At 40.9% G+C, this 19,688-nt stretch overlaps 1 protein-coding gene across 2 annotated transcripts in view; it reads left to right on the forward strand.

Moving 5' to 3' along the window:
* The first annotated feature begins 3,891 nt into the window (after positions 1 to 3,891).
* The window catches only part of ZNF462 (zinc finger protein 462), a 57,131-nt gene continuing 41,334 nt past the window's right edge, over positions 3,892 to 19,688 (forward strand). Inside the window, exons 1-6 of one of the 2 annotated variants that reach the window (XM_054398078.1) lie at positions 3,892 to 4,111; positions 4,621 to 7,528; position 8,602; positions 10,982 to 11,146; positions 12,896 to 12,999; positions 15,994 to 16,112. In XM_054398078.1, coding sequence (XP_054254053.1) covers positions 3,892 to 4,111; positions 4,621 to 7,528; position 8,602; positions 10,982 to 11,146; positions 12,896 to 12,999; positions 15,994 to 16,112 — 3,517 coding nt within the window. Of the gene's footprint in view, positions 4,112 to 4,620; positions 10,113 to 10,981; positions 11,147 to 12,895; positions 13,000 to 15,993; positions 16,113 to 19,688 lie in introns of both variants that reach the window. The other variant, XM_054398077.1, reaches the window with a different exon arrangement.

Raw genomic sequence — 19,688 nt, forward strand, 5'->3', positions numbered from 1 at the left:
GCTCCTTAAAACTGTGGTTTTGAGAATCTCTTTTGCCCACAGTTCTGTAACCTTTCCACTCATGGGGAAAGTGAGAATACTTCCATATTAAGTATTAAAGCCACATATTTTAAGTTGTAAATGCAAGTTAGTCAGACAATGGCATTTTAATAATCTGTTTGGTGACATATTAGTAAGTCAGGCAACATTTTAGAAGTCATGTTATCTGTAAGCAGTGTGGTCTCAAGAGATTGGTTGTGAATACATTAGAGGGCTTGTAGGATTTATGGATTCCTCATATGGTGTGTTCAGTTGCTTGGGATTTTTTTTTGTTGGTGGTGATGGTTTTTTTTTGTTTTGGGTTGGGTTGTGGGTTTTTTGTTGTGGTTTTGTTTTGGTTTGGTTTTGGTTTTCTCCCAGACTTCCTGTTCTGCAGTTGATATAGTAGATTTGGTAATTCCTCTCTCACTTCTCCTCCATTCCCCTCTAAATTTTCTTATTGTGCTATTTAAAGATTGAAAGGATTATGGAAAACATTGCCTTAGCTAGTCATGACAGAAACATGCAAATCTTGCATTGTCTCCGTTGCATTGTCTCCGTTGCTTGAGGTGTGCGTTTTGCCAGCATATTAACGTTTGTGCTTGAAAATGCTTTTTGCTGGTGGGTAGATGGGCCTCTCAGGCCAAAAAAACCAAACCAAAACAACAAACAAACAAAAAACCCAAGAAAGATCTACATAGTGTTGCATTTTCTTTTGACATATGAGCTCAGAAAAGTAGTTTGTGGTTTTCTTTGCCTTTGTGCAATGCCTGAATTTTAAAGAAAAATGTGAAAATGGTAGAGCAGAATTTCTTACAAAATGCTTCATCTTGCTTTCAGTGTGGTGCATGGTGAAAACATCAAACTGAAGTCTATTCAGCTGTACCTGATGTTTGTTCCTCAAGCTGCAGTAAGATTAACCTCTTCTCAGACTTGGTGCTGCTTTTGTGATATAAGCCTTGCTGAGATTCAAGCTGGAACCCATTAGAAAGTCTCCATCAATTTTGTAAGCTGCAGTTATTAACTGTTGTGATTTGTAGAAGAAGGGTACTGTTAAAGATTGTCTAGACAGTAACGAGCGTCTTTGAGGATATCTTCTCCAAGGATCAGTGTATCGTGACAGCTGGAGGTGGGGAACGGTGGTGGGTTTTACCTCTTGAAGCTGCCAGGATTAATATTTTTTTCACTACGTCAGCTTTGCTCGCCCGTCTTTTTTTATCTATTGTGTAAGGTGGCCTGAAGTTTCCAAAAGAGAACTGAGAGCGCTTTGCGGTGGTGTTTCTGAAGTGGGGGGTGGGAGGGAGAGGGGGGGAAGAGCGAGATTTGTGTGTGTGGATGCGTGTGTTGTTTTTCCTCTCTTCCACACAATGGAGATTTCAGAGAACCTCTCTTAAAAGGCACAGCTACAGCCTTTGTGTGAAGGGTGTGTCTGCTGGCAGGGTTTGCTGATGCAGACAGGCTGGCTGGTGATTAACAAAGGTCATTAGACTTTGGAATCTGGCAGGGGAGTGGGGTGGTGTGTCTTCTTCGCCAAGCAGGAGGGCTCCCCAGGGACAGAGCAGGCTGGAGGTCCCCCATCCGCCTCCCTCCCCCACTCCACCCCCACCACCTTTTTTGTCTTTCTGGGAGGCTCAGTTGTGTGTTGCCTCTGCCTGGAGGACAGTTTGGTCAGTGTCTTGATACTGTAACACTATGTTTCTGGAACGAACCGTCATATTTGATATCCAAGAGTCCAGAGGAACCAACTCTAGGAGATGATTGCAGGCGATCTGCTCAGGGAAAGAACAGGCTGCTTGGGCAGTGCAGGGGGACAGAAGTGACACGATTTGGGAGGCAAGTCATGCAAGGGAAGGTGAGATGTGTTCTGGGGATGCAGATTTTTTAAGCATCACTCAAGGAGGAGGAGTTAAAAAAGAGTAAAAAAAAAAAAAAAGCCTGGTGTGCTTGAGATGAAGCTGAGATAAGTGAAGCCATGTTGTGCACAGGCGAGAAGCTCTGAGCCTCTGAGTGCAGGAGTTGTATGAGCTAAAATGGCTGCTCCCATAGCTCAGAGGACTAGGGCAGCTTAGTGAGTCTTAAAGCTTCAGTGACGCAGGGACTCATATCTCTTGAAAGTGTGATAAACACATTCAGCAGAGCTGTGGCTTGTTTGGCTGAGATGAAAGGACTAAGCTTGGGGGATGGGTAATGAAAACTGGATGATCTGCTTTTCTGTGAAGTGCTCTAAATGCAGGAGTCGTCTGCTCCATGGAAAAATTTGTTTTCAGGTCTAATGGACTGTGCTAAAGGAGACGTGGGGTGGGGCTTCACTCACTGCTGTAATTTGATCCAGAGCAGATAGCAACCTCTTCCACACAATTTGGTCTGGTGCTTGCACATAAAAGCTTGAGTATTTCGATTATTGTAACTTAGTTAGCTGAAAAGAAGCTGCTGCAGCGCTCATTTTCTTTATTGGTGGTGGGAGGGAGTAGGGGAAGAGAAAGGACATAGTGGAGCCTGCAAAGTAATGTAGATAAATATGTGGAGGGCCTCTGCTCTGATTGTCCAGAGTTTGACTTCCTAGAAGTTTATTTTAGCAGTCTATGAGAAGAAGCATTCTGTGATGTACAATCCTGATGCCCTACCCAGTCTTGTTTGAGTGTTCTAATGTTTTTGAGCTTTCTTCTTGCTGTGGAAGGAGCTTTATACTCTCCAGACAATAAACACGTGGAATTTTCAGTGCTTTGGGCTGCCCTTGTGTCTTGGACCTCTGAAACTCTCAGTTTATCATCGTTTTCCAGCACAGCACATGAAAACTTGAAGAAGTAATTCCTGTGTTAACATAGGAAGGTGGTTCCTGTTCCTAAGTACTGCACAGGGTAGGAGGGTCTTAAGTCTTTTGTTTTGCTTATGTTTTTTTATCTGTTATGGCGGTGCATAAAAATACAAGTCTCTCTTGTCTCTGTCTCAAACAGAACCACCATACTTCATGTTACCATACCTTACATTGCTTTGTATTTGAAGGTATGCAGACCTTTTGAATAATTCAAGTAATGATGTGTCAGAGCCTCTGTAACTCCTATATTATGGTGTTTTTTACTATTTCTTGTATTTTTCTCTCCACTGCTGTCCTCTTTTTCTGTCCCTCTCCATTCCCCAAACTGCAAAGGCACATGGGTCATGTCTCCAGAATAGGGTAAAATGAAACTGAATATTTTAGAAAAGAATGGAGATGCCTTTACAAAGCTTGGTGGAAGTAGGGCAGAGTGAAGCATTCTACCTTGGCTTCAGGTAGTTGCCACTCACCTAGAGTTTTCCACAAACATGAGAACTGATAGGAGAAAAGAAAGGCAAGGGTTTTTTTCATGAGAAGGCTTTTGATCTATGGTAGTGAATCAGGAAAGACTTGGCAACTTCCAGGAAGGTTAGAGTTGGTCTCATAAAGGCAGAAGCTACTGTCTTTCAGTTGTAATATCTGTGTATGAGTGGGAGTAATGTGCTGTTTCTCTGTCATACATGTGATTGTGGTCTTTGAACAAGACAAACTTCTAAACAGCAGCTCTGTCATATGTAATGGAAAAGCCAAGAGGACAAAATCCTTTGAATCAATTGTTGCTTGTCAGAAAGCTGACTTCGTAGAGTTGAGTCAGCAACTTGTGAGCTACCTTGATAGGACTTTATGTAAATCTCAAATGATGCCTCTTAATATGGTAAGCAAAGGCTGAATTTTATGCTGCAGTTATTTGTGGAATCTCTGGAAATGAAAGGGTCGTCATAAGCTTGGTATTACCTATGTTCAGGATTTGTTTCGGTGGCATTGCTGTAAAACATATCTCGCTTCTCCTTTGTTCTTTTCTTCCAGAATTTGCTAATGTAAGAGATCATACCTGAACCATGGAGGTGCTGCAGTGTGATGGCTGTGATTTTCGAGCTCCATCGTATGAAGATCTAAAAGCCCACATTCAGGATGTTCACACTGCTTTTTTGCAGCCAACAGATGTCTCTGAGGAAAGTCCTAGCCAGCCACGGTCTGGTTCCATGAACGCTAGCAACCAGACTGAGGTTGAATTTTCTTCTGTAAAGGATGAATTTGGAATTGCAGATGAATTAGCAGGTAAATCTCAAGTCTAAGACTGATTTCAAATCATAAGATCTCCGTTCTAACACCCTATTTTAATATGTGGCTAACTTCAGTGTATTTTAGTTTCTACTTTCTGTGTGATTTTAAAAGCTTACATTGTCTTTATTGTTTTATTTCCCCAGCTGATTTTTATGTAGTTCATCATACTGCTTTTTGTTTTTCAAATTTTCATGGTTGTTCTTTGCTGCCATGAACCACCTCAAAATGTTGAACTTTATTAGTGTACTAGCATTCCTTTTCCCCCAAGATTATTTTGGAAGTTCTCTATCTGGAACTGTACACCACAGTAATACATATGCAAAAATTACCAATAATGATCATTTTTCCAACTATTGCCAGATATGTTGAGCTCACCATAAGTGAGCGATTGTTACCTATTCAGGATGAGGTTGCATTTTTATGCAAACAGGGTGAGTGGAGGAAAAAAAACCCTCTTTATTTGATTTTATTTATTTACATATACACCTTAATTCTCATTTTAGGGCAAAATGCAACAAGTCAGATGGGGACTGGAAGTTACTATAGCCAGAGCCAGACTTTCTATGGTCAGCACTTGGCTCCAAATCCTAAACCAACCAACAAGTTTTTCCAATGCAAGTTCTGTGTGCGTTACTTCCGTTCCAAAAACCTCCTCATTGAGCACACACGAAAGGTTCATGGAGCACAGGCTGGGGGGAGCTCAGTGGGGCCACCAACTGCTAGTTCCCTAAATTACAACATCATGATGTATGAAGGGTTTGGCAAAGTTTTCAGTTGCCAGTTCTGCACCTACAAGTCACCCAGGCGTGCAAGGATTATTAAGCATCAGAAAATGTATCACAAAAGCAACCTGAAGGAGAGTTCAACTCCTCCTACTCCAACTGCTGCCAGTGCTATGTCTGAATCAACATCTGCTTCTGTGCCAGTGCAGGACCCCTGCAAGGAGCTGCCTGCAGAGGTTGTGGAGCGGAGCATTTTGGAATCCATGGTCAAGCCCCTGACGAAGTCTAGGGGCAACTTTTGCTGTGAATGGTGCAGCTACCAGACACCTCGAAGGGAGCGCTGGTGTGACCACATGATGAAGAAACACCGCAGCATGGTAAAAATACTGTCAAACCTGAGGCAGCAACAGGATGGAACTGGAGCACCTGATGTACAGAGTAAGAGTGCTCAGAATGCCTCTCCAAACTCTAATTATATCTCCATGAACACAACAGGACGTGAGATGTCAAATGCTAATGTCTCAAACTTCAGGAGTTCTGTGGGCAATTCTCTTATCAGGCCTAACTCTTCTACATCTTCCAAGTTTTCTTCTGTGTCTTACCCTCAAATGAAGCCTAAGTCACCTCACAACTCAGGCATGGTTAATTTGTCTGACAGATCTCGCTACGGAATTGCTGATATGACGAATTCTTCTGCTGACCTGGAAACAAGCAGTATGCTAAATGACTCCAGCTCAGATGAAGAGCTAAATGAAATGGACAGTGAGAATGGCTTGAACTCCATGGATCACCAGACCTCAGGAATGTCTGCAGAGCAGCTGATGGGATCCGATGGCAACAAACTATTGGAAACAAAGGGAATTCCCTTCAGAAGGTATATGAACAGGTTCCAGTGTCCTTTTTGCCCTTTCTTGACGATGCACCGCCGAAGCATTTCCCGTCACATCGAGAACATCCACCTGTCTGGGAAGACAGCTGTGTACAAGTGTGACGAGTGCCCTTTCACCTGCAAGAGTTCTTTAAAGCTTGGTGCTCACAAGCAATGTCACACAGGAACAACATCAGACTGGGACACTATGAACTCTCAGACGGAAAGTATTGCCTCTTCTTTGAATGATAGCACAGTTTCTTATGAGAGTGGAAATATAAATGGCAGGAAGTCAACTGGAATGATGGAACCAGTGCAGTCACAGCAGCAACAGCAACAACAGCAGTCACCTCAACCCCATTCACAGCATCCATACAAGTGCACAATGTGCAACTACTCCACCACAACTTTGAAAGGCCTCAGAGTTCATCAGCAGCACAAGCATTCGTTCTGTGATAACTTGCCAAAATATGATGGACCACCAGTAAATGCACCGCAAGAGAATGAGGCAGATGCTCACCTCTCTGCCAGCACAGTGAAGAAGAGCCAGACCTCCATACTTGGCCTCTCATCTAAAAATAACTTTGTTGCAAAAGCACCTCGGAAGGTGTCAAATGACTTCCCTTTAGATCTCTCTCCAGTGAAAAAGAGAACTAGAATTGATGAAATAGCAAGCAACCTGCAGAGCAAAATTAGCCAAAACAAACAGCAAGAGGATGCTGTGATAAATGTAGAGGATGATGAGGAAGAGGAGGAGGACAATGAGGTCGAAATAGAAGTGGAATTAGACAGAGAAGAAGAGCAAACAGAACCAATGATAGAAGTTTCGAGTTCTTATGCACCTCAGCAAATGTGGGGCAGAGAGGCTAATGATTCTCAGAAGGAGACAAACTTCAGAAGCATGCAGCATGAGTACAATTCTACCAATGGAGCAGAGATTGAGCTCACTTTATCTGAAGATGAGGAAGACTATTACTCTTCTGTCAGTATGAAGGACCATCAAAGTCCTAATGCCTCTGTTCTGGGGAGCCAGTCAAACATGTATGGTACCGATCAGAACAATGAGAACGCAGATTTCGGTGACTCTGGCAGGCTTTACTATTGCAAACACTGTGATTTCAGCAATAAATCTGCCAGGAGTGTTAGCACCCACTACCAGCGAATGCATCCCTACATTAAATTCAGCTTTAGGTATATCCTGGATCCCAACGATCACAGTGCAGTGTACCGATGTCTCGAGTGCTACATTGACTACACAAATTTTGAAGACCTGCAGCAGCATTATGGAGAGCATCATCCTGAAGCTATGAATGTACTGAACTTTGATCATTCTGATCTCATCTACCGCTGCCGCTTCTGCTCTTATACAAGCCCAAATGTTAGAAGCCTGATGCCACATTACCAAAGAATGCATCCCACAGTGAAAATTAACAATGCAATGATATTTTCAAGCTATGTTGTTGAGCAGCAAGAAGGGCTGAACACAGAGTCTCAGACACTGAGAGAGATCTTGAATTCTGCTCCAAAAACTATGGCAACCTCCACCCCCATGGCTCGCGGGGCTGGTGTGCCAGCTGGTTTTAACAAAAGTGCCGCCAAGAGTTTTAGTCCTGAATGTGAAAATCAGAAGGAACCTACAGTCAACACTGTGGTTGTTTATGACTGTGATGTGTGTTCATTTGCAAGCCCTAACATGCATTCAGTCCTGGTACATTACCAGAAAAAGCATCCCGAAGAAAAAGCATCGTATTTCAGGATTCAGAAAACCATGCGTGTAGTCTCTGTTGATAGGGGCTCTGCTCTGGCTCAGATGGCTTTTGAGTTGGGCACACCCATATCCCCAAAACTATCCAGCTTGTCTTCTCAGACTTCACCCCTTGCATCCCCAGAACTCATTACTGAACTCTACTATTGCAAACACTGTTCATACAGCAATCGCTCAGTTGTGGGAGTGCTTGTCCACTACCAGAAAAGGCACCCAGAGATAAAGGTCACTGCCAAATATATCAGACAGGCACCCCCTACTGCAGCATTGATGAGAGCTGGTGAGATGCCACCTAGTATTCAGAGGACACCAGTGTCAATGCAGCATTTGAGCCGGGGTGGATCTGAGTCCTCTGTGAATCCTTCTGAGAATGAAATGTTCTTCTGCCAACACTGTGATTATGGAAATCGGACTGTGAAAGGCGTGCTCATTCATTATCAAAAGAAGCATCGTGACTTCAAGGCTAATGCAGATGTGATTAGGCAGCATACAGCCACCATTAGAAGCCTTTGTGATCGTAGCCAGAAGAAACTGGCTGGCAGCATGCCTGCTCACACCTCCAGCACTGAACGGGAGAAGTCAAAGCTGAGAGCCCTCAAATGCAGGCAGTGTAGCTACACATCACCTTACTTCTATGCATTGAGGAAACACATTAAGAAGGACCACCCAAACCTGAAGGCCACAGTCACATCTATTCTGAGATGGGCATTTTTGGATGGCTTGATAGAAGCTGGTTATCACTGTGAATGGTGCATTTATTCACACACAGAGCCAAGCGGTTTGCTCGTGCATTACCAAAGGAGACATCCCGAGCATTATGTTGACTATACATATATGGCAACTAAACTCTGGGCAGGTCCTGATCCTTCCCCTCCTGCCCTTGTGATGCCAACAGAGATAAAGACCTACAGATGTAGAGACTGCATTTTTGAAGCATCTTCCATTTGGGATATTACCAATCATTACCAAGCATTTCACCCATGGGCCATGAATGGAGATGAATCTGTGTTGTTAGATATCATTAAGGAGAAAGATGTTGTTGATCAATCCATTCCACAGCCTGATGAAGCTGGAGTCAGGATGGATTCTGAAGACCAGGTAACAACGTCACAGATGGATCAGGATGCAGAGTGTGTAGAGGATCCCAGCCTTTCCCAGGACAAAGCTATCCAGCTGGCTTCTGCAAACCCTGCCATCTCCTCCACTCCTTATCAGTGTACAGTTTGCCAGTCGGAGTACAACAACTTGCATGGCCTCCTGACACATTATGGCAAAAAGCATCCTGGCATGAAAGTGAAAGCCGCAGACTTTGCTCAGGATATAGACATTAATCCAGGGGCTGTATATAAGTGCAGACACTGCCCATACATTAATACACGCATTCATGGCGTTCTCACACACTACCAGAAACGGCACCCATCAGTAAAGGTCACTGCTGAAGACTTTGTGCATGATGTGGAGCAGTCGAATGATATTGCTCAGAATGATGTGGAAGAGACAAGTAGGATTTTCAAGCAAGGCTATGGTGCTTATCGGTGCAAACTCTGCCCTTACACCCATGGAACACTTGAGAAGCTGAAAATTCACTATGAGAAATACCACAATCAACCTGAATTTGATGTTTTTGCCCAGTCACCACCGAAGATGTCTGCCTCAGTGGAGCCAGACATGGTGACTGAAATAAAGATCTCCCCAGAAATTACAGTTGAGGATATTGGAGAAGTCTCTATGGCAGGGCCTCATTTCTCCAGTTCACATTTAGTGTCTCATACAGTTTTCCGGTGTCAGCTGTGCAAATACTTCTGTTCCACCCGGAAGGGGATAGCTAGGCACTACCGCATCAAACATAACAATGTCCGGGCACAGCCAGAAGGCAAGAACAACCTCTTCAAATGTGCTTTATGTACATACACTAACCCTATCCGCAAAGGGCTTGCGGCACACTACCAGAAAAGACATGACATTGATGCTTACTACACTCACTGCTTAGCAGCCTCCAGGACGGTAAGCGACAAACCCAATAAAGTGATCATTCCATCTCCTCCCAAGGATGACACTCCTCAATTAAGTGAGGAGCTGAGGAGGGCTGTAGAGAAGAAGAAATGCTCACTTTGTTCCTTCCAGTCTTTCAGCAAAAAGGGTATTGTGTCACACTACATGAAGCGTCACCCAGGTGTTTTCCCTAAGAAGCAACATGCGAGCAAACTGGGGGGTTACTTCACTGCTGTATATGCTGATGAGCATGAAAAGCCAACTCCAGTCGAGGAGAAGAATGATTTTGAAAAGCCTGAGGTGGAAACTGAGGCTCAGGAAATCGAGTGGCTTCCCTTCAGGTGTATAAAATGTTTCAAGCTGTCCTTCAGCACAGCAGAGCTGCTGTGCATGCATTACACTGATCACCACAGCAAGGATTTGAAGAGGGACTTTACCATACTGGCAAGTGGCACCCGTACTCAGAACCCTGTCTACCAGTGCAAGCACTGTGATATGAAATTGCATAGCACGGCAGAGCTGACTACACACTTGAATGGTCACAATGAGGAATTCCAGAAGCGTGCCAAACGTCAGGAGAGGAGGAAGCAGCTTTTGAGCAAGCAGAAATATGCAGATGGTGCTTTTGTGGATTTCAAACAAGAGAGGGTAAGGATTTGTGTGTCTGGTTTCTTTCCCTGCTTCCCACTCCCTGCCAGGGAGTGCCACTTGCATGTTCTTTTTGAAAGCCAACAGGCTAATGAGTGACTCAGAGTGCCATTGAGCTCCATAAGTCAGTCACACATTCTGCTTGCATTTCCGCATCCATCCTCCACATCTCCCTAGGTTCTGTAGGAATCCCCGCTGCTTACTGCTTCTTGCAGTATTTTCTGTGTCTTCTTTCCTTCCTCCCACCCTTCTGGAAGGCCGTCTGTATCTGACAGTTACTTGATCTTTTCCTGCAAGGCAGCCATGTACTTTGTTGAAGATAATTTACGAAATGTGCCATCCCCCCCTTAAGTGCAACTCTGAATAACATAGCAGTTTCCTTCTCAACCTTCTTTCTCTCTCAGTATATTTTCTGGTTAAGCCATCAATGTTAATGTGGCATGAATCTATCTGGTGACTGATGCTTTGGACAATTGCCTCATAAGCAGAAAACCAAATTTTTCTCCTTTTCTTGCCTGCTTACCCCCTTCCTTTTGCTTCAATCTGAAATATAGTCACTGTGGAAAAGATTTGCACAGCTGTTGGGGAAGTCTTGGTGTCATGGAAGAGCACAGTTTGAAGCCAAATTGAATGATCATCTAGAGGACTTCTGTTATGCAGAAACTGTAAGTTTCTCCTGCACAGATGCCCATCCCATATTCTGGAGGCATTAATAGATTTTAGTAAAAATCAGCCTTGCAGTTCTGCAAAACAGGACAAGTGTACATCAAGCATAATTTAATTTCCCTTCAGGTGTAAAATCTGGTCTGTGTTCCTAAAAATGAGATAGCAAAGTATACTTCAGTGATTTGTGCTTGTATACTCAACAGGCTTTTGGACATTTGGAAGATATTTCAAAACTTAAGGAGAGGAAGGTGATCGGCTACAAGTGCAAATTTTGCGTGGAAGTCCATCCAACACTTCGAGCCATCTGTAATCACCTCCGCAAGCATGTCCAATATGGGAATGTCTCTTCTGTGTCAGCAGCAGTAAAGGTAAGAATTTTAAAATGGTGACTGAGGTTGACTGAAACTTCTTGCATTGTTAGAAATAAAGGACTCCTTGAAAACCTCTTGTGAAGTTGAATGAGTTTTGAACAGGGTATTCCAGTTCAGCATGATGTTTTAATCTAACACTAAGTTTCTGAAGTGCATTTTGTTTATTTTACAATGTTTTAACTCTTTTCCACTCTTGATCCAGGGGCACGAAGACTGTATAATTCTATTTCTTCTCAGCCGCAAAGGAGTTGATGTCGATGACCGAAAAACTTGGGTTTTGAGCAGGAAGCTTTCTCTCAGCTATTCTGTGCTACTTTTCTGCTTAGTTAAACCCTAAAAGAGCTGCTTGCTTTTTGTTTTCTTTTCTTTTTTTTTTTTTCTTTTTTAAAAGAAGAGGAAGTGTGCACGTGCAAATGTGCGAAGTTGCTTGTGGTACACCTTTCCATGTGAAATTTGCACAGGGGCTCCAAACAAAATATTCAGTGGCCAACTGAAACTGTGGTCCCATTCAGGTGATTAGGTATAATTGTGTTGTTACTTTCTCTTGGTAAAAGGGGATTCCTTCTGGGATATCTCCAAGGATAGGCCATGCTCCACAGCCTGATTTCCAGCACATCAGCAGGAGTAGCGAAGTACAACAAGGCTGTGGGAACTAGCTGTGTATTCCATCTCCTGCTACACTCAGTTCTTGGCAAAGACTCTTGCTGCCTAAGGGTGCATCTTTTGTGACATTATCTGCTTGTTGTGAGGAAGCCAAGTCCTTAGCCTCACTCATGCTACATGAGAGAGCTTTCACCTTTCTTGCTGCTACTGACAGATTTAGATACTTCCATCCGAATAGGCCATTTCCTCTTCTTCTTTTTTTCTCAAGTGAAGTTTATGAAGGGTATTATTCTTTTAAAAATGTTGCAGCAGGGAACAACATCTGAAATCCTTGGCCAAAAGAAAGTGATGGAAATACTCTCATAGGTTATTAAAGTTGCTGCAAAAATGCATAATGCATGCATAATGCATGCTCTGGTTAGTAAAGGGAAAGGAAAGTTAGGGAATATATATAAAATATTTTTATTTTTAAAGAAGATTCTAGGTTTTTAGAGTATGAGCTTCTTGTGAATTTGACACTCATGAACAAAGTCTACTGTAGACTGGACTACTGTAATAGTCTGCAGAGTAGCTATCCTGTAAGCCAGAGCAAAACAAACTAAAATTAACTTGCTCTATACCTTACTAATGTTTATCTGAAATTTTAGAAGATTCATATCCAGACTGTTGAGGGATAGTTGATTCAATTTCTTGAATTTCTTGTGTTTTGGCATTATCTGACTCAAAATTGATCAAAAAGTGAGATTCTTTTTACCCATATACATCTCTGCATATAATGGATGCAATTATTTTTTTTTTCCTCCTAAGAGTAGACTTACTTCTCAGAAAGCCATTGGTTCTGGAGTTTGCGTAGGGATATATTTAGAAAAAGAATGCAGTAGTAAACCTAGCCATTATATTGAACACGTGGGAAAGACTGAGGGGCAGAAGGGAGAGAGAATTGATGGCTTTGGGGGGGTATGTGTTTTTTAGCAGGAAGCTGAAGATTCTTCAGACACAACTTTCATGGAGGGTTTTGAGGGAACCAAAGACCCTGGCATTATGGAATTTACAGAAGCTGAATTTGGAGCATCCTTGGAAGATGAAACCAGGCCTGGGGGCTACTACTGCAGCCAGTGTGACCGGGTTTTGATGTCTATGCAGGGTCTGCGATCTCACGAGAGGAGTCACTTGGCTCTGGCCATGTTTGCCCGGGAAGACAAGTACAGCTGCCAGTATTGCTCCTTTGTCTCTGCTTTCAGGCACAAGTAAGTTGTGGCTTTTATTTTTGTTTTCAAAAGAAGCACAAACTGGCACTACTGTTCTGTAGGTTGACATTGAAGAAGAGCATACTCGATGATAAGCTATGCTTTTCTCAGCATTGATGTATTTTTCATGCTGCAAAGTCTTTGGCTATTATTAGTGGCTACTTTTTTGCATGTAGGGGAAAAGTGTGCAAGTAAAAGAATTTAAGACCCCTTTCAGTAGGCAAATAGTGAATCCCACCACTTGTGTAGCTTTGTCAAATGCGTGAGACTTAAGAAAAGGAGAAAGAAGTATTCTCTTTCATAATTTTTCATATGTAAGGAAGTCCTTCTGCATATAACTACCTTGCTTATAATTATTACAGCTTTTTGTTGATGGAGTCTTCATTTATAATGTTAAATAGCTATAATAAACTTACCTTAAAATCAGAGTTATAAAAATTTTTTACATTATGGTATGCAATTTCAGTCTACAAATATTTCAAATTCACACTAGTCTTGTATACTAGTGCCTACCTAAGCCTGCTTCCTTGTCTGCTGTAGTATGTGAAAAATACATAGTCATCATTAATAGCCATGTTTCTTATAATTTGTTTGCCAAAGGTTGACTTTGGCCTGAGCTGCAGTCTTTTTAAAAATTAATCTTACACACACACATATCTATATTTATATATATATATATGGTATGTCCCTCCTAAATGGGGTGTTTGGGATATTTCCTGTATGACCTACTCTAGGTGATCCTGCTCTGGCAGGGTTGTTGGACTAGATGATCTTTTGAGGTCAGTTCAGCCCTTAACATTTTGTGATTCTGTGTGTGACATCTTGGACTGACTCTCAGACGTATGTTTTCTCCAATTTCTGGGAAGAGTGCTGCTTGCATGCGCTTAAGAGGAGGATCCAGGTGTTTGTTTGATTTAGATTTTCATAGCACTGTCAATAGTGCTCTTAAATTTGGTGAAGTCACTATTTTGCAGTGAAATGCATATGGGAGAGAAATCATGATATAAAACATTTTTAAACTCTTTATGTTAAAAAACATTGCTGCTGGTGTCATGGTGTTGTGAATTGATGCCACATTGATGCCACAGTTTGGTCTGCCTTATTGAAAAGGTCCATGGGATTGACCAACAAACAGTAATAAAGGGACAGAGGGAAGGCTGGGTACTACAGGGTGTATTGCACCCTGCTTTGATAAGGTTGACAGTGGATGAAGCCACTTCCTCACAGCATGTAGAACCTGTTATTTACCTAGCAAACTTGTTTGTTTCCAAAATCAAGTTTATGCTTAGTTAGGTTTCCAGTCATTGTTTCCTGCCTAGAATGTGAATAAAAGCTATGTCCTACAGGTAGAAGGACAGGTAAGTCAGAAAGTGGCAGGGAATAACTGTACAGGTTTTTATTTCTGATGAAGTTATTCTCTTGGGAGATAGTCTCAGAGACAAATCAAGCTGATTGTTTAAACAGCCCACAGTTATCCCAGATTGACCAAAACTTAGTAACCTGGCTTGTGAAGAATTTCACTTGCACAGTATGTGCTCGTGCATACAGTTTTAATTATTACTGCGTAGAATACGTTAAGGTATATATTTAGAATAGCTCAATATGTAATACATACACCTTTGGCAGTCCAATCTAACTGTTAAGTAAGCTTGCTCCCTGGCAGCTATTTAAAACAAGTTCAGTTCTGTGAAGTTTTCATGGCAATTGTTTGAAGACTTTTCCCCCATCATCCTATTTCTCTAGAAAAGCTGTACATTTTAGACATATGTTCTGAAGGGATTTTTTTTGTTGTTGTTTGGTTGGTTGGGTTGGGTTTGTTTGTTAGTTTTTGTTTATTTTTTTTTCCTTTGGTTTGGTTTCTGTTGTCAGATCTTCAGATACACAGACTTCAGTGTTAATTCTTGTAAACATGGATTTTCTGGCTCAGGCTCTTGTCAGTATTGGACTAAAGATCCTGTCACAATCCTGTGTAGTGTAAGAGAGCTGGAACAACTGCCACTTGATCTATGTGTTGATGCTCAGTTAAAAAAAAAAAAAAAAAAAAAAAAAAAAAAAAGGACAGTTTAGGAAAATAAAAAATACACCTGAAATATGTCCAAATGTGTCCAAAGACTGGAAACGTTTACAACCCAAGTTGAAATTATCTGCCTACTATCTGGAGACTGTGAATTCATGGATGTGATCCACATTGTAGGTGCTACAGAGGTCTGCAGGACTCATTTAGAGGGAATTTATTTGCACTTTTAGTAGAAAATGTGGAAAACATCCCTTTTTGTCCTTCCAAACTTTACTGAGCTGTTAGAAGAAACTGGAGAGAGAGCAGGTTCTGATCATCCCCAGTACTAAGTATGTCAGTAGCTTCCCTGAAGAAAGTAAAGGCTGGTCTTTGCCACCCCTTATTCTATTGTTGAGCTTCATGCAGAATCTCCCACACTGTTACTTCTGAAACTGCTGTCTTTTAATCCTGGAACTCATCAACTGTATCCTGCTGGCACCCTCCCCCAAGCAAGATCTCTAATCTGCTTTTGCTGCTGTAACCAAAAGAAGGCTTCCTCAAAAAAGCTGTTCAATTTATTTTTTTTTTTTTTTTACTTCATCAACAGGGCAAAATGGGACATATTTTCACCAAAACGTTTGCCAGGAGAAAAATGGTATAATGATAATTTTACTATTGTCTGTTTCTTGTTTCTTCAGCTGGTCCTTTAAGTCTGGATCAGGCATAATTTAGTTTATACTAATCTTGCCTTATACGTTTTTTTAAGTGGCTTGTTTTCTGCATAACAAGGTTGGTGTCAGTTCTGCTTCTTTTCCTCAAATCAGATTCTACTTTATTCTGTAAGCAGACCTATTGAATTTTAAGAGTATAATGAAATATAGTTGAGTTTGGTCTCATTTAATTCATTATTGCTTTTAAGTGTTTAGCTTTGCATCTGAAGGAATAATTGAAATTATTTTCTCTTTTGTGTATCCCTATTCTGTTTGTCTCTTTTCAAGTCTGGATCGTCATATGCAGACCCATCATGGACACCATAAGCCGTTCCGTTGCAAACTGTGCCCATTCAAGTCCTCTTATAATAGTCGCCTAAAAACCCATATACTCAAGGCTCATGCTGGTAAGTTTTCTTACTCACTTTTGCCTTGCAGCAGCTGAAATGGCCCGTGTAGTCTTGTTGCTGATCAGAGATGCTCATTTGAACCACGTGTTTTCTCACCAAATCTGGGTAAGATTTTCAAAGGCAAGTCAGGATTGGCCAGAGCGTTCACCTGCTGGACTCAGCAGGAGTTTGGACAATGTTTTTGGAAGGATAAGAATTTAAGAACAATGATGAGTACTTAAAGAACTTTATCATTTTCTTCTACTATCTTTTATATGAATGATCTTTAAAAAAATCATTATTTCTATGTTTTTGTTTTCCACAAGAATTTAATGAATCTGCTTATACCATCAATATCTTAACAGATTGATAGTGAGATTTTCTCTGCTATGTTTGTATTTATGTTTGTGCTTTAGGTGACTCTGGGAAAAGGATTGTGGATTGCATCTTGCTTTTGGTAGAGTCTTATGCTGGGTTTCATGTTAAGACCAAGCACTGCAAACTCTGGGAGTCAGGTCTGTGTGCAGCAGGCTGTGAACGACACGATTCCCTTATCGTGCATGGAAATTTGTCTTGCAAATCTCTTTACCACAGAATGAAATCCATACAAGCAAGCCAACAGACATGCTTCAGATTAATAGGAATTTGGAAGGTGATGTGTGATAGAGGATAGGTCACCTCAAAGTGGTGAAACTTTAATTATTAAAAAGTGCAGTACTCAGAATTGCTTCATCTTTATTCCTTGGCCCTACACTCAGGGACCATCATGTATCATGTGTTGAAAGGTTATCAGAAGAACGGAGTTAAAAACCACTGGCTTCCTTGGTTCCAGTTGCATCTTTGTGGTTAAAAAGACAAAAAACTTGACCTCAAATTATAGTCCAAACATACATGTTGATGCAAATAATGGAATATTGACTTATCCAAAAACCTGCAAACTAGCCCAGTTGTTAGAAATTTTCAAGTAGAAATTCCTGGAACAGATGACAAAAAGGCTAGAAGTATGTTCCTTTCTTAATTATTTGTTTACACAATGTCATATACTCAGGTTGGGGTGGATGAGGAACATGGGAAGAAAAGGCAGGAGGGATTTATAGCTGTCTGACAGTAAAAAAACCAAACAAACCAACAACCATTATTGTCACCATTGATCCAAGGGCACTACAAAAATGTAGGAGGGATTGATGGTTGCTTGTGTTTTGTTTCCTTGACTGATTTTTGGATTTCACAGAACTTGTGCCACCCTCTTCTGTATTAGGATGGGTATTGTAGATTAGCTTAAGTTTTGCCAACCTCCTGTTGTATGGAGCTATGGCATTCTGTTCCTTCTAGGAAACCCAACTCTGTGCAGCAGTTCCATTTTACAGAGTCCCACATCCAGTACAGCAGTGATATAGTTCTCTGTCTTCACCAATCATAAAATGTTTTCTTTATGTTCTTACGGAGTTGGACTACCTTGTGTTACCTTGTGTGAACCTGACAGGTATTTAGAGCCAAAGTTAGTGTGCAACTAACTAGTATTTACTTCACACTCTTCACTGATTTTTTTATTCTGAATTCAAGCTCTTGAACTTGATTACCAGACACTCTTTGAAGGACCATGTTTTGCATCATACAAGAACACAGTTTCAGGGTAGCCTAGTTACTGCTTGGACAATGATTTCGTAACAGAGTTTCCAAAGGTTTGTGATCTGTTTCTGCCTCAGTCCGTTTCTACCAACTGAATATTCACATCATAGAAAAATTGCTTGTATGTTTTTCAGTCAGAACTTTGTTTTGTGTTTTGAGTCAATCTTTCAGAAAAATATACTACTGAACAAACCTATTATGAAGACTTTTGCTCAGACTCCCCATTTTTTCAATAAGACAGTGGTTCTCTGCATCTCTCTTTTGTAACTGTTTTCTTTGTCTCTTATCAGTCATCTCATTGCCAGTTTATTTAGAATTGGAAACTTAAATCCCCCGGTCTTTTACTCAGTCTTCTTCTCTCCCTCATTTCCTGGGGATGGGTCAAAATTCAGTGGACTATAAAATGCGTTCTTGCCTAACAGCTGGTACGAGTCAGTGTTTCTGGCATTAGCTTTTCATCCAGTATGTACTATCTCCTTTAGCATCGAGCTTCAGTTTACAGTATTTCTAAATGGGCTGTCTGTTTTCATCTGAACTTTTTCACTTTTTTTTTTTTTTTTTTTTTTTTTTTTTGGTTGGTTGGTTTTAGGTTTTGGTTTTTTGGTTGGGGGTTTTGTTTGTTTTTGTCTTGTTTTGTTTATGTTTTTTGAGGGGCCTTTGTTTGCATTTTCTAGTGTCTTTGCCTCATTGGTAACATCACTGCATGCCAAAATAGATAATTGTAAAAGGGTATTGGCTGTGCTCAGATGCTCTGTAGTCTGGAACATAACGCTTTGAGTACCTTTCAGGTGTTGAGACACATTACATCCTATTTAAGATCTATTTATTTGTTTGTATATGTATTAATATAATAATTTTAGGAAATGCAAAACTGGCAGTCAGAAAGTGCAGAAGGCTTCTGTTAAAGCAAACTGTAGCCTTTTCTCTGCAATCAAACACATCCTTTCATGATAATGTCCAGATATATTGTTATGGCTGAATAGTGGGTGTATTTATTAGTTGTTTCTACAGTGCTTAATATGTAATCATCTTCTATTTGAGTTAATGTCTTGTGGTGCTTTTAAGTTAATGGTTCATGCCCACTGTTGTCCGTGAATCTCTTATACTGACAAACCACGAATATATCTGTATCTCACTGGTGTCTTATACCTCAGAGTTTGTTTTGTGCCTATATTATCTTGTTCTGTTGAGTAACCTGTTGTATGTGCTGTGCAAAATGTTTTCTTTGTATTTCTAAAAAGGTAATATATAACTGATACAATATGGAGGTGAGAAATGCCATTTGAAAAAATGTGAGACAATTTCTTGTTTCACCATTTCAGATTCTTAAGTGATCTATTCTTTTTCAGATGTACCAAAAGAGGCTTTTTTAAGAGTTTGTATTTTGTCCCCATGATTAGCATAATTTTTCTGGAAGAGAGGGGCGGGAGTTATTTTTATGTAAGTTAGTTGCTGATGTTTTCGGGTTTGCTTACTCTAACTTGCTGCAATACATGTGTTTTCACATTCTCCTTTGATTCACTTATTGCTGGTGCTGGAAACAGTGCTGTTTGAGAAACCTGTATGCTGAATTTGTTGATACATGGAAAACATGTTCTGCTTCATTCATTACCAGAACTCTTGTTCCTCTATTACTATTCATTAATACTTCACTCCTATATTAGTTTTGGCACTTTATGTACAATTCATATGTGGCCAGTGTTAATCCTGTACGTGGAAGTGGCACTTCCAAAACAGTAATTTGGCACCCGTATAGTATCACATTGTTTGTGTTGGGACAGTTTCACTTTGTGTTCCAATTGCCTCCATGCTTAATGCAAAACAAATCTTGTCTCAGGATTTGTTTCTCCTTGTTTTCTGTCTCTGTGGCTCAGAATGTATTCAAAATTAAATTCTCTACTGTTCATTACTTCTGTTCTTTCACTTCTTTTAGTGCTTTTTCATAATGCACTTTCACTTAGCCTT

The sequence above is a fragment of the Indicator indicator genome, chromosome Z, assembly GCF_027791375.1.
Source record: "Indicator indicator isolate 239-I01 chromosome Z, UM_Iind_1.1, whole genome shotgun sequence".
Lineage (NCBI taxonomy): Eukaryota > Metazoa > Chordata > Aves > Piciformes > Indicatoridae > Indicator > Indicator indicator.